The sequence below is a fragment of the Platalea leucorodia genome, assembly GCF_965183815.1.
Source record: "Platalea leucorodia genome assembly, chromosome: 7".
Taxonomy (NCBI): Eukaryota; Metazoa; Chordata; class Aves; order Pelecaniformes; family Threskiornithidae; genus Platalea; species Platalea leucorodia.
The window spans coordinates 39605168-39619726 of NC_138829.1; the positions used below are offsets into that span (position 1 = coordinate 39605168).

General features: G+C 46.6%; 2 protein-coding genes across 5 annotated transcripts in view; both read left to right on the forward strand.

Annotated features, from left to right (window-relative positions):
* SLC39A9 (solute carrier family 39 member 9) overlaps window positions 1-5442 on the forward strand; it is a 45363-nt gene extending 39921 nt beyond the window's left edge. For all 3 annotated transcript variants that reach the window (XM_082317597.1, XM_082317594.1, XM_082317596.1), the window contains one exon: window positions 5368-5442. The gene's annotated coding sequence lies outside the window, so the exon portion shown is untranslated. The remainder of the gene's footprint in view (window positions 1-5367) is intronic.
* The window catches only part of PLEKHD1 (pleckstrin homology and coiled-coil domain containing D1), a gene marked incomplete at its 5' end in the record, with an annotated part of 30011 nt that overhangs the window by 3398 nt on the left and 12054 nt on the right, over window positions 1-14559 (forward strand). Inside the window, 5 exons of one of the 2 annotated variants that reach the window (XM_082317592.1) lie at window positions 5368-5461; window positions 6078-6167; window positions 6716-6792; window positions 11386-11477; window positions 14329-14381. In XM_082317592.1, coding sequence (XP_082173718.1) covers window positions 5368-5461; window positions 6078-6167; window positions 6716-6792; window positions 11386-11477; window positions 14329-14381 — 406 coding nt within the window. Of the gene's footprint in view, window positions 1-5367; window positions 5462-6077; window positions 6168-6715; window positions 6793-11385; window positions 11478-14328; window positions 14382-14559 lie in introns of those variants that run through there. The other variant, XM_082317593.1, reaches the window with a different exon arrangement.

Genomic DNA, 14559 nt, shown 5'->3' on the forward strand with positions numbered 1-14559 from the left:
AAGTTGTGCTGGTAACGGCATCAGCCTGGCGCAGAGTCTGGAATGAAATGCACAAGGTACGTACCTGCCCTGGATGTGGCATGAATGGGGCGCTGTAGCTTTGCAGGTAGGAAATGACGCATCCTTCTCTACTGTGAATAATCCCAGCCCCATATAGAAATGTCAGGCTCTAAACTGACTGCCACCATTCAGGTGTGAGAGTTTGGGCTAACAGGGACAGTTCCAGGTGGTCGACCAGAGTCAGAAAAGCAAGGTGGAACATGAGGAATTGAAAAGAGTAGAGAACAAAACACAAACTATGCTTATACCTCTGAGTAAATCCATCAGAGATGCCAGGTTGCTGCTGGAAGGAGGGAAACACAGCACAGGTAAGAGAGAAATTTTCTCCTCTCTTGGACCAGTCCTGGCTGTGGCACTGCAAAGCATGCACGTAACCTTGTTTTCCAGCAGAATGGCTACCAACAGTCACTGGCTGTGGTCACAGGACAGATGGAAAGGATAATTGTTTGGGACTCTTTTCTGCTCTAAAAACCTAGGAAGCACGTGGCTGCAGAGCAGTGTGTGTGCGTGCAGCACAGGGGCAGCAGGAGCTGCCGAGGCAGTGGGGCTGTGAGTCAAGCAGACCGTCTGCTTCCCTCTCATCCTTGTAAACTTCCCACTTGGCTGGTTGCTGTCAGGAAGCATCCACCTCTTCCCGCTCCCTGCCCGGCTGGGCGCCGTTCCAGCTCCAGGCATCAGGGCAGGAGGCAGGCAGGAAAGCCTGGAGCTGTCAGGAGAGGAAGAGTGAGGGACCGGTACGGTGGTCTCTGAACTGACGTGCTGGTAAAAATCATTTGCCTGTCGTTTTCCTGAGCTGTCCCCATGGAGAGAGAACTAGGCTGATCTAGTAACTGGGATTCGCTGCCTGTGCTCCTGGACTGGTGCCCAGAATACCAGCATTGGAAGGAAGGACCAGTGAGGCTGCTGCAGTTTTATAATGTAAATATTTAACATGGGCCATTGTCACTTCAAAAACTTTTACAAAGAGTAGTGAATTAATCTTGTTAGCCCTCTGACACAAAGAAAGCACTATCCCAGAGATCAGGTATCTCTACTCTTCCAGTATAGAGTTGCTGTGTCTAATCCTCACAGATCACGTCTCTGGCTTTACATCCAAGTCACTTGGATTGTTACTCTTCCTCTGCTATTCCAGTTTAATTACACTGCGGTTTCAGTGGTTTCTTGGTGCAGGATCTAGCGGCAGGGGATGGGTGACCCAAAGCAGTTGACCATGCATGAATGGCTCTTGTATTGCTTGTGCTGCATGTGGAGTGTGCATGGTTGTACCAGGTCTTCTCACCTTTGCTGCTGCTCTCCAGGCTTTTTGAATGCCGCTCTGTTTTTAAATCTCGTCTTTTCTGTTTCTTGTTTGTATTCAAAATCTTCCCCTGTCTTTCCAGCACTCCCTTTTCTTCTGCTGGCACATCTGTGCCTAATTCAGTGTCTCCAGCCCCCCAGCCCTAACTGGGTGTCTCTCCCATTCTCCCTTGGCCATCTTTTCCCCTTCTGCTCTTACTCACCTGGCTGCCGCTTCAGTCTTCAACTTGCTCTTAAGTCTTGTAACTCTTTCTCCTCTACTACTTCACTTCATCCCTCTTTCCATTGGCTGCATCAATTATCCTTGTATTGTTGTATGGAGACTTTGTCCTGAAGGTCAAAGTTGAAGTGGTGAGCTTGCCTGCTTAGGTGTTGCCTCCCTGGTAAGGATAGATGAGGAAATATGATCTGAGCATAAATACATTATGTCCATCAACTAACCAGATTTTCAATGTTTTTCCTTTATTATTTGCTGTGGGGTTTTGTTGTTATTATTTTTTAAACTCCTATTTTGTACATTTTTATTCCAAATCCCCACTGATTCTCTCCACATCTGTGAGGTCAGGGATTTAAAAGTTCATTAATCTGCCAGAGGCACATCAGTTCTCAGAGATCTGTGCTATCCTTTGTTCTTGTTTTTGGTTTGGTTTTGTTTTCCACTGGAGCATAATCTATATTATGGGGATTATGAGGAGCACTGAGCAGAAAAAAACTATGTAACTAACTAAAGCCTGTCTTTAACTGGGGGTTAATATTTAGATTAAAAAATCACACATAGTTAAAGATTAGTATCTTTACCTGTCTTGCAAATGCTTCTCAAGGTTGTTCAGACTGAAAAGACTGTTGAAAGTGATGAATAGACTTTCTCCATTTCGTGTGGTGTATTGTTTTTCATTCCTTAGTTTCCTATTTGTGTGCATAGTATCTGGTTTGCTCTGACCCACTGGACCAAGCACAGGCCATTGGCCAGGAGGATTGTTCTTTAAAGATGTTATTTCTGTATTTCTTGAGCAGATGAGGTAACATGTCCCTCTAAAAAATCAAGTCCTCATTGAACTAAGCATTAGAGACATGAAGTGAAGATGCAGCTACTCATACAAAAACTTTCTTATAGAGTTAATGACAAGAGATGGGAGGAAAAATGAAAGAGGAAGGTACACGGCTGCTGCTCACAGAAGTGATGTGGACAGGAGGAACCAGAAACAAGCCCTGTCTGCTCTGTGGAGGTCTCTCTGGTATCTGCCTTGGCCAGGGTCAGCTCTGAGCCTGCTGCAGGGGTCGTGGCTGCCTTTGCCATTAATGCAAATGTATCTGAAAATACCAATCCTTGTTTCACACTGAGCACAGAGGTGAGACCTTCATGAATCCGCTGTATCAGTAACGTGTCCCATAGAGATGTGCCTAATGCATCTGCTAAATGGACTGGTGTCTCAAAGTTCTGTGAGCAGTCCAGCCCCTCACCTTCTCTGGGATGCTCCTTCCCATCCCTGCCTACTGACATGAGGAATCCATTCTGGTCCCTGATTTGTGATGCTGGCAAGAGATTTAGGATGGAGATTCCCATCACAGGGAAAGCAAGTTGTGCCACATGGACAGTCCATCTCTGTGTCCATCTTAGGCATCTCTTACAATCATACAGAGAGAGTATGGACAGCCGCCACAGGTGGGGTCACACATTGCTTTCCCAGCTGAAGGGATGTTAGCTGCAGCTCCTCTGGGAGGTGCACTGGGACACGAGCTCGGGCTGGAAGGCGAATAGTAATTGCTCCTACTCAGATAACTTGCTGGACAGGCTGTACTGTGAATGAGCACCTTTTCAGTCCTCTCCTGACTAAATGAGCTCAGTGCAGAAGAGTGATTTTTGCACTGAGTCATGCTGTTCTGCTTAGACAGATTTTGCCAGGCTGTGGTCAGGAACAAGGGGTGAGGTTAGGCAGTGAACCATGATGTTCCTGGAGTATCAAATGAGAAGACAGTGTCCTGCTGAGGAAGCAAGCTGGCTGCTGCTTCTCACCTCTGATGTCAACACAAACAGGTATAGATGAGTGGGCAAGGAGAAGAAAAAATTTGGGGCACAATAATTGCTGCCGGTGTTTGTACGTTCTGAAGATTTCTGGGTGTAAATATGCACATGTTCAATGACTGTCACTTTTAAACATTTTGGAGCAGTCACACAGTAGGTCCAGAGCTTGAGCTTGCTGCAGGCATTCAGCAGTTTAGCTTTGTTCTGTGTTTTTTGGTCCCTCTGTGAGCCCACGGCTCATGTTTTCACAGCATGTGGCCATTTCATCTATGTTGCCAGAGCCATGGCAGACCATCAAGAGGTGGTGGAAGTGCTAAAGTTTTCTCCCGAGTATAATAATGATGATGATGCTTATTAATAATGTATTATATTATCATAATATCTTATAATGATAACTGTGCCAGCTTCAGCTTCTTTCTTTAGCTTTAGGAACTAAACTGGTAACAAATTGCTGTGCTCATCTGTACTGGAGGCAGCATCCATCTGACGGGCCCTCTACTTTAGGAGAGGACTAGGGTGGGATGGGCACATGGAGGTATTAGAATTGCTCTTATGGATCAGACCTCTCGTCCCGGGGCCTATCTCTAACGCTGGCTTCAGAGGAAGGTGCAGGAATCCCCGGGCTGCACACCTGGAAAGCTCTGCCCGGAGAAGTCCCTTCCTGATCCCTCTCAGTGGAGGCTTTCTGCCCAGAAGCAGGAGGCTTTCCTGGGGATGTTCTCATTATTCACAGAAATGCCTTATCCTTTCCAGACTCCTCATGAGCTCTTGTCCTTGGGGCCACATGAAAGTGATTTACACAGCAGTGTTTTGTACAGTGTAAAAAAGGCATTCTTTATTAATTTGGAGCTTATTGCCTTTCACTTTCTTTCTAAATCCCTCTATTCTCATATCAGAAAATATGTACAGAACAGTGCAACACATTTCCTTTGTCATTTACTCTTTTGAAACCTTCCTACTAAACTAGTCCCCATCTTTTCAGCTGCTCTTCAGCATTTTTGAGTGCTGCAGAGATTTAGACCGAATTTAAGATAAGTTAGATATCTTTCCCCTGTACCACTGCCTGCAGGATGAATGCAACCTCAGTTTTTGAAGAGAAGAGGGATTCTCCTCGAGGCATTTTGAACATCCAAATAAGCTAAAAGTGGCACTCCTTTAATCACAACTTTGAGGACATGTTCCAGTAAATTAGAGGCTTGGTTTACAGAAACTGTGATATTTTGTGGCTACTATACGGCGTTCATCAGAGCATACCTAAGGCTAACTGAGCAGAACAAGGCACATTTTAATGTGATGCATATGAGAAAAAATTCAATTTCCTTTGCATTTACAAAGGTCAATGACAGGAAGCTTTGCCAGAAGCTCTGCTTAAAAATATCTCTAAAATTTATTTCTGCTCCTGAGTGCTCTCATGGCCAATCTTTTGCCTTGAGAGTTGCTTGGGGATGCTAGCCTGTGACTCCCTGACATATGACTTACTGTTATGGTGGGAACACTTCTGGCTTATGCCAAGATGACAGAAAAGAGGGCGTTAGGGACTAAATTGCAAAAATAAGTTTTTAGTTGCTCCTAGCCCATGTGAGAGAGATCCTTAAAAAAAGGAGCCGCTCTCTTCCAATAGTTTGAATCCAACACGTGGGCTAGACAAAGCCCGCAGAGGTCAAGGTGCCAAAAGGCTTTGGCCGTGCTTCTGTCTTGGACGCAGACCACCGTCCCATTCCCCTGTGAGTAAATGATGCTACGGTTTGCCTTCAACACTGATGTGTGCATGCTGTGGTAAACCACAAGCACAACGCACTTGAACTCAGCGCTTAATGTTAAGCACTAGCACTTGGCTATGAACAGGAGTGAGGCACCTCACCTTAGGCTTGGATGGGACTAGTAAACTCTTCTGCTCAGAAAGCAGCTTTACTTAGGTGGAGATGTTATTGTGCTGTGAATCACAACCTCTGTTCTAGCAGAATTTATTTCCTTTCTCTGTCTTAAAGGTTCTTCATCATTAAAGAAAGCTTCCTGCTCTACTATGCTGAGAGTGAGAAGAAAAGCTTTGAAAGTAATAAATACTTCAACATCCACCCCAAGGTGAGTGGTGTTTGCATGGGAGAGGGGGTTATGCTCTTTCTAGCTTCCCTCCCCTGCCCCATCCCTCCCAGCAAGGGAAGAAGAGGTAAGTCACAAACTTCTCATAGATCCAGGGAAGCCTCAAAAAAAGCAAGACTGGAGGCTGATGGAGCACATGTGCTTCCAAAGGTGCTGATTTCATCCAGCCTGGTTAGGGGCAGCAGGCCACCCATCTGTGCCCACACAGCACGTGTGGGTTGTTGACCTACTAGCGGTGACTGTAATGGATGTACAGCCTCTCTCATGCTACCACACTGTGACTCTGCAACATCTGCCCCTGTTGGAAGATCACCTCCTGCTTGATAAAAAGGCTCCCACTTCCATGTTCTAGCTAGCAGCCTTCCCTCCAAGCTGAATGCAGGGGAGCCATCTTTACCCCCTTTCAGATACCACTTGGAGGTCTCCTGGTGGTGGCGGAGTCCCTCTGCTTTTCAGGAACTGCGTGTATTGCCCCTCCTAGGATAGCCAAGGCAGGGCAGGGGCCCACAAGTGACCAAGGGTGAAAGTTCAGCTCCTGGTTAGTTAATAGTTACACTTGGTTTTGCTGACTGATTGGAGTGCTCTGGTTCATCTCCAGGGTGTCATACCCCTGGGAGGCTGCATCGTGGAGCCCAAAGAGGAGTCCAACATGCCTTATGCCATAAAGATCTCTCATGAAGACTTCCATGTAAGTAGAATTATTTTCTTCTCAAAAAAAAAACCCCAAAAAACACCAACCAACCCAAACACCACAAAACACTTTATTGCTGATGAGCGGAGCTAGACTGGCAATCCTTCCCACCCCACCAATGTGTGCCTACCCTCTCTGGGCAGACTGTCCTGAGAAAGAGGGTGGGTTAGCATCCTAAGTCCCCTCAAGGCTTTGCTGCTGCTCCTGCTTTGATAACCAACAAGGAAATTTGCTCTTTCTGACGACAGGTCTTACAATACCAGCAGACCAGTAGACAGATATTCAGGAGCCCTAGAGCTCATGTCACTCTATCATTTTATTCCTACCATGACCGCTTGCTGTGTGCACCTCTTTCCAAGCAAGAACGTGTGGCAGGCCTGCGTCATAATTGCTCCCATGTAATGTCTCCTGCAGAGGTGGAAGCCTGCGGTGGGCTCTCCTCCTGCCACAGCTGTGCTAGTTGTGTCCAGTTCATGCACAGAGGTGCATAAGGCACCAGCCTCTCTAATCCGGGTGTTTTTTCCCCCTCCCCTCCCCTCTTCTAGGGTAACATTGTTCTAGCAGCCGAATCAGAGTTTGAGCAGGCTCAGTGGCTGGAGATGCTACAGGAGTCTGGAAAAGTGTAAGCTTCTTTCTATTCCTTATTCTCTTTGATCTGCTCTGTAGATGTGTAAAGGACAAAGTGGAAAAAGCCTGACTAGGAGGACTATGGGGAGGCAGAGAAGCTCCCCAAGGCTAGTGAGAGCTTTACTTGCCTGCTAGAGCACGCTTTCTAAATCTCAGCAGACGCAGTAAAATGTAACGCTTAAAAAGGGATTTGACTTTCCTAAGACAGGTATAAACTTCCAGAGCTGTAGAGCAGAGCCTACTATTCAGCTATGAGACTTAAAGCAACAAGCACTTTGCTCTGCCCTCCCTGGCTGCATTACAATGCGTATATGTGATCTCTCATGACTGTAGGGACAAAAGCTGCTCTTTCAGGGAAGTTTAATTTGTAATACCAGTGTGTGCATACAGGTATGCATGGTAAAGGAGGTATCTCAGTCAATTCCAACACTATGAGGCTGAAAATGTTCATTTGTAATTAATGGGGAACACAGTGTTACAGTGGATCAGCCCAAGCCAAGATCTGCGCTGCTGCAGTGAGCCTGGTTTTGGTGCTGGAGCAAGCTCGGTTACCTCCATAGTACTGTACGAACTGCAACACAAAGCTGCCCATTAGAGCTTCATGGGAGCATGAGCCCATGGGACACAAGACCCAAGGCAGAGGTCTGTCACCCACTCAGCATGAGCAGACTTGGCCACTGCAGAGGAGCAGGGACCCCGAATCAGCCCTGGAGTAACTCAGAGGTTTTCCTTTGATAGCACAGGTCTGCACCTGCCTTCACCAATGTTAGAGTTAACTATTGCCAAGGGCAATAATTTGGGGGCCAAATTAATCTTTCAGGCATGTATGGGAGGGGAGGAGTGTGGCTGCACAGCTCGGGAGGGGTTCTCTCAGGCAAGCCCTGTGCGGCTGCTCATTTCACAGAGCCTGCCTTTTCTCTAGTCCTTGCTCCAATATTCCAGCACTAGTGTTTAAAACAGGAGCTAGAGAGGTGGCTGCTATCATACAGCAGACAACCTGCACCTAGCTAAAAATCTGCCTGTGACACCCCTTTCCCTCCCCTCTCTGCTTCTGTTCTTGCATCAGAGGAGCAGAAGCGATGCAGCTCCAGCGCCGGCTTAATCAGTGCTGATGATAGCCTGCATGTGAGGAAAAGCACAGATTATGTGATTTATGTTAGTGGGGTCAGGTTGGGTGCCAAGCAGCAGCCAGAAAGGCACAGCGTGGGCCAGTAAATTGATCTCCAATGAATGGGAAAGCTAAAAGGACACAGCTGAAATCTTCTAGGCAACCTGCTTTAGTGCCCTGTTATTCCTAGATGGAGATTGTACTGCTGATGGCACTGCAGCACTTACAGTTTATTGTGATCATTCTATATTATCCCTCATTATTTAGAATCAACCAAAGGAAAAAAAAAACCAAAACTCAAAAAAACCCAACTTCATAGACTGAGATTTTGTTAAATAGGGGAAAGAGAAAAAAATGAACCCTGGATGGGAAGTGTCCTCTATCCTCTCCTCTGTTTCAATTTTGTCTACTGCCTCTTTACACCTGGGACTGGGCGGGGGGCATGGGGGGTGCCTGCACAACTGCTTATTACCTCCACCATCAGAGTGTGCTCAGTGATGCCTTCAGCTCTTCACTTCTTTCCAAGCCTCCTGGTTTGATAGGGAAACCACTTATTCAGTGTGGAGGGGAGCTGATGGTCTCTCCATGCTTCTAAAGTGCTGTGGCTTGGACTTCTCACACTTGCCAGATCTTGAAAGCTTTTCAGAAATGCACAAAGCCCTGATTCCCAGCCGCCCAGGCTCTCTTCCCACACAGAGAGGCTTTTGCTGCTGCTAGTGGGGGAGAGGGGCACACATACACTCTCTGTGTCCATAGTGGCTTTCCCTGTACTGGTTAAAAGTAGACTTGGTGGGCAATGGGAAAAAAAAAACCAAAACAAAACAGATCACCAACTCTTTTGTCAGGAGAAAGGCATGAACTAGGACATGGTTGAACCCAGCTGAGAATAACGCTGAGTGCTTGTTTTGAGGAACGTGCTAACAGCCGCCATGCCGTGTGCGTACCTGTGACACTCCGCTGGGGCCATTTGGTGATTGGCATAAAAAAATAACCTGGCATTTGGGGAAGGAGAAAAAATTGGGTTGTCCTGGTTCTCTCTTGTTTTCTGGAAGGTATTTGTGGCTGCTGCTGGATAAGAACCAATTCTCTATCTCTACTCCTTCAGGCCCTTGGCAAAACTATGCTCCTTCCTTACCCAACCCTCACACCCTCTACTTAGGCAGCCCTACCTTCATATAGCCTGTCTCCTTGCGTGGCCATACCTTTGTGTCCCCTCTTTCCTCATCCCCATAAATACACAGATGATTATCCATCCTGGGCTGTTACCTATAGAGAACTAGGTAACATAGTACATATGTCTGGTGGGCCATGAAGTGCTAAGTGTCTCCAAAAATTGGTTGTGGATGCTCCCGAGAAAGGTAAAATGCGGGCAAAGCTAGAATGCTGCAAAAGGACTGGAATAGCCTATGTTTGAGCTGTATAGCAAATGGAGATACTATACAGCTTTGTTGTTTTGGTTTTGGTTGGGGTTTTTTTGTTGTTTTTTTTTTTCCCCAGAAGTATATTATAAGGGTGCTTTCTACTTGTCCCAAGAGCCTTCCTGACCCTGTGCTTTCCAGTACTTTAAGCAATGTGGGTTTTTCTGATGAAAGCTCACTTGGTAAGAAGTCCAAAATAAAAAAAGCACTTGCTGGCCCCTCAGCTGAAGTCATAGCCTGTACCTCCCCGCTGCTGCGGTTACACACTGGCACTGGTTCCAGCAGATAAAAGGAATAAAAGCTTAAATACTACCCAGTGACATGGATGCATCTTCTAAGTTATACAGCAGTGGGTGTAGTAACCTTTGAGTTACAGACAGGGAAACATCTTGTTAGGCTGGGGAAGGGAGGCAGCGCTGAAAAAGTGAATCTAATAAACAGACACCTTAAAGGCTACAGCCGTTTTGAAACCCTCCAAGTAATCATATGATAAACTCTGTCGTTGCCCCCGTCCCCCATGCTCCCTTGAGCTGTTTGCTGTTGCTTTCTCTGGGATCAGATTCATCCTGTATCAGAGAACGTTAGTGGAAAAACACATTCACACCCACATGTTCTCACTCAAGATGAAGATGTCTACCTGTGGGCAAAACACCACCTTTTTAATTAGCATTCTAATTTCCTCTGCACTTTAGAAATATCCTAGATGCTTGGTAGCTGAAAAGAAACCCAGCTGTCTGCAAAGAGCACAAGGCAGTGCTTGGGCTGCTGGAGCTGTGAGCTGCCTGGTCCCTGGGGTGATGTGTGTTTAATATATTTGTCTGGCTTTTGTAAGAGACAAAGTACAGGTTGCCTTGAAATTGTTTTATAAGAGGTTGCCAACTTAACGGTTTCCGAAAAGCTACAATTTCAAATGGCTCACAAAGACACCTGATACAGGAAAGCTTACGGATATTTAATATTAATAAGCTCCCTTAAGATTTAACAAAGATGGAAGAATTTCTGGGCAGCAATTGCTGTTCCTGTATGTGCATCTATATAAATAGATTGGGATGAATTTTATGTATGCATTTTATGTATTTTCTGCATGTAGATAATTTTTTCTAATGGAACATGAATAGAAGTGAGCAGCAAACTCCATTTCTGGTTCTGTTTTTGGTTTGTATGCCCTTGTCCTTGGTATTTAATATCTGTGTTAAAGCCTACTCTGTCCATCAACTCAATCAGTAATGGGCATATGCTCCACAGGCCTTTTTTACAGCTTAGTTTCATAATGTGTTCAAGAGACCTTGAGCTCCTCTGGCCAATGGTCCTACAACAACACAAGGTACTCTTTGAATATGCCTGCTTCCTTTAATTCTCCCCACTTGCCGGCATCTTGTCTGGCTTTTCTCTCTGGTTCTTTGTTGTTTTTACAGGGAGAGGCACTTAACTCACAGTGTAGGGCCAGACACCAAATCCTAGTGGCTTACAAGTCTAGCAGAGGAGGGATTGATTGGTTCCAGGATGGATGGATGGAGGATGGATACCAGAAAGGCTGAAGATAGAAGGCTATGGGAAGGAGTCAATAAATGGTTAATGTTTGAAGGGGAAGAGTGGCAATAGCAGCAAAATACCGGAAAGGCTGCAGAAGACAATGTCACTGGCAGATGGGAAGTTAGTTGGGTTAAAAGCTAAAATCTGGTTCTAAAGTCTGTTGGTATCCATTTAATGGGTTCCAGGTACATCCTGTTGCAGTTGGAGGCTGTGCATGTGCTGCCTTGGTCTGGAGAGCCCTGAAGACTAAGCTCAGTGTAGAAATCTCCAAAACACTGGAAAAAACATTTGAATAGCTGTGTGGTGTTGACGTACAGCTCCTGTATTAAAAAAAAAAAAAAACAACCATACTGAATGTCAGGGAAATTTCTCCAGTTCATTTGTGGAAAAAAATTTAGAGAATCACTGTCCCAGCTGATGAGAGTATGTGTGTTTGAATTGCTTGGTAGATTGCTAGGCTGAGTCCCCTGCCTCAATCTGTGGGACCCTTAGCTCTCTTACATGTCTGCTTTGTGTCTGCTCTCCCTAGGACCTGGAAGAATGCCCAGCTGGGAGAAGCCATGATCGAGAGCCTGGAAGCCCAAGGACTGCAGCTGGCCAAGGAGAAACAGGAGTATTTAGGTAGGAAACTCTTACTTCCAAAAGCCATAAACCCCAAAATAGCCACTTTGCTTTCCTGGAGTTGTCACTGTGGTCAAGCCAAGCAGCTACAGGTTTTTACTGTTGACTTTTACTGGATGAAGCCTTTCAGTAGGCAGCAGCTGAAATTCACATTTTGAAGGGAGTCAAAACATGAAAATGTTAAGGTAGGATCTGGATATCTGTGTGGAGTGTGAAAGGAAGAACGTGCCTTGGCCAGCACGCTGTGGTCCTGCAGCTCTGGATGGCTGGACTGTACAAATGTTTGCTGCCCCTGAGAAGTTGGGATGTGCTGATTTCAGCTGCTCACCAGGCAAACGGCCAACACCCTTGTCTCCCTTGAATCACACAGGACTGGCATTTCTCAGGCTGATCACTGCTTTTCATGCATGAGTTTTCCTCCTCTAGCTGGCTTTTTTGGCCTTATTCTACTTGGTCTTTGTCTGCATTTGCCCACACTGTTCATGTTGAAAGTGGGAGCATTTACATGGGCTTGTTTAAGGTGTCTAATAGCAGTGGCTAATTTGTCATTTTTCTCTCTGTGGGCAATGGAGAGAGAGCAGTTGCTCCAGACGAACATAGAAGGCTGGAAGAGACTTCTGGAGGTTAGCTAGTCCCATCACCTACTCAGAAAACAGCCTCTGGATGGCAGTACGCTCCTGACTGCCTCGGGGGTCCAGCTGTCTCTCCCCACATTGCCTATAGCAAGAGCCAAGGGAGAGCAGCGTCTTTAACCCAGATGCCTCCTAAGTCGGAGCATTCCCCAAGACAGGAGTAACAGCCCTTCTGGCCTGGGAGCTGCTGGCCACGTGTGTGAGCCCAGCGATTTGCCTGGACAGTCATCTACTCTAAACAAGCTAGTGGCACCTTTGTGTGCTTTCAGGTTGGTGACGCCTTGGGCAGGGGCTCCTGGTCTCTACTCCTAAGCATCAAGCCACTGGAGGAATCTTGAAGAGCCTTTTGCATTTTTGCATCCATGCTGATCAACGGTGATCTCGGTATATGGTCTCAGATGTAACAGTGATCATAATTCAAGTATCAAGGCATGTTCGTTCAGGCCATCTAGGAGCCATTCACACATGTGAGCTGGTGGAAGGGCTCGTATGTGAGGCAGGCAGGGAGGAGTGGTTCCACACCTGACAAAGGGGTAACAGGGAGTGCTGAGAGGAGGACCTGCAGAGACAGCAGGAAAGTTAGAAACAGGAAAGTTTTGTCAAAACATTATTTTTGCAAACACCAGAGCAGACTAAAGAGCGTAAGAGACTAAAGATGGCCACAGTACGATAGAAGACAAGGTGACGGAGGAATAGAGAAATATGCGTTCTGTGGCAAACAGGAGATATTTGGAATATAAAATATACATTCCAGTGGGTTCTTTAGTCCATGACAAGAACATTCAGAGCTGGTCAATTGTCACAGTTGGTTACTTTCTTTGAACAGTGATTGTCTATTTATTCCTCCATAACTGCTGAGGCTTCTACCTCATTAGCCTTACCTTCAATGATCTGTGTCCATCCTGTAGTTAAGTTTTGAGGTCGGGCACTGCTTCTGGCAGCAGGTCAAGGCTCTCTGGAGGAAGCAAACACTGCTCTGGGGAATTCCCTGAATCTCCCCAGAGTTACCTTCCACCTGTCCCCCACCCATCCGGGCTCCAGGTTTCTCTCTCAGGGTGGGACTTTGCAGAAGCCTCTCAAGCCCTGGGCTTGCCGTCGCCGGGAGGGGCAGAAGAGGGAAGGTGGGAGAGCCTCTGTGTAATTACAGTGCCGCTGTGCTGGGTCCTGGCAAGGAGGAAGCGGGTGAGACAGGGAAGGAAGGGCAGCAGTGGTGGTCAGCAGAGCTTTACGAACATAACAGGAGCCCTGCTGCGGGCAGGAGGTAGTAGAGATCTGCATTACTTCTAGCATTAGTAATTCTGCCAGCAGGAGTAATCTCTTCAGATGCCCAGTACAAAGGAAACCGGTAGCATCCTCCTCACCTGATATGGGGAAGATTTAATCATAAGGTGCTACAGTGAATCTGCCCCTGCTCACATGGCAGCCGGGTGGCAAAGCTGAGAGCTAAACCCTAGGCTTAACTATGAGGAATGTGTTTCTGTCTAGTTTCCTGTAAGTATGACTAAGAGCTGCCTAAGGCAGAGCCTCTGTTTAAGGTTAGAGCGTAGCACAACATAGCTACCTCAGGTCACAGTGTAAGATCGGAGCAGGGTCTCTGGTGGGCATGTGTCCTTCTCAGTAGGACAAGAGCAACTGATGTTGAGGGGAGCTATTCTTAACAGCAAGAAGTTTTGTGGCTAAGTTCAGGGACTGATTTGTGGGCTTGGCTGGGACAACCCAAGGTGACAGTAGGAAGCTGGCAGTGACACCCAGGTGGTTGAAGGAGAGGGTGATGTGCTGGGTGGGTAGGGATGGGGCACTGAACTGCCGGAGGAGAACTGACTGCTGCTACGCAGTGTGCGACCCTGGGCACCACTTAACCTTTCTGTGCCTTTGCTTCCTTATGTGTGAAGCAGAGATAAGGGTATTTTCCTGATTCAGCTAGAGAATGGGGAAGGTTAGTTCATTAATGCTCTTTAAGAACATTGAGAGGAAACTTTAGAAGGAGTACACAGCAATATGGTTGTTAGTTTTATTAAGCTATTTGGCAGGAGGGAAATTACAGAACATCCCATCAGTATCATCTCAGCCTTTGGAGCCTCCCAGACAGATACACACAGAGCAATAAGGAGCACTGCGTTTTCAAGCTCCAAACAGTCAGTGTTTCATACTCATAAATATCCCCAGGATATAAATTGTTTTTCTCTGCATTTGGCCTTTGTATATGGTCTTGTTTGCAGATAAGCTAATGGAAGAAACGGAAGAGCTGTGCCTGCAGAGGGAGCAAAAAGAGGTGAGTGTTCACCACAAGCCAATTCTCTTCATCTTCCGTGTGGCAGGACTGAGAAGTCGGGAGTTGTTGGTTTGAGAGCACACCAGGTTTCAGGAAGGGAGGCTGCGGAGCCACAAGAGTCTCCAGCCAACCTCTGGGCCCTGTGCATGAAGAGAGGAATAAGAGCCGTGCCATGGGA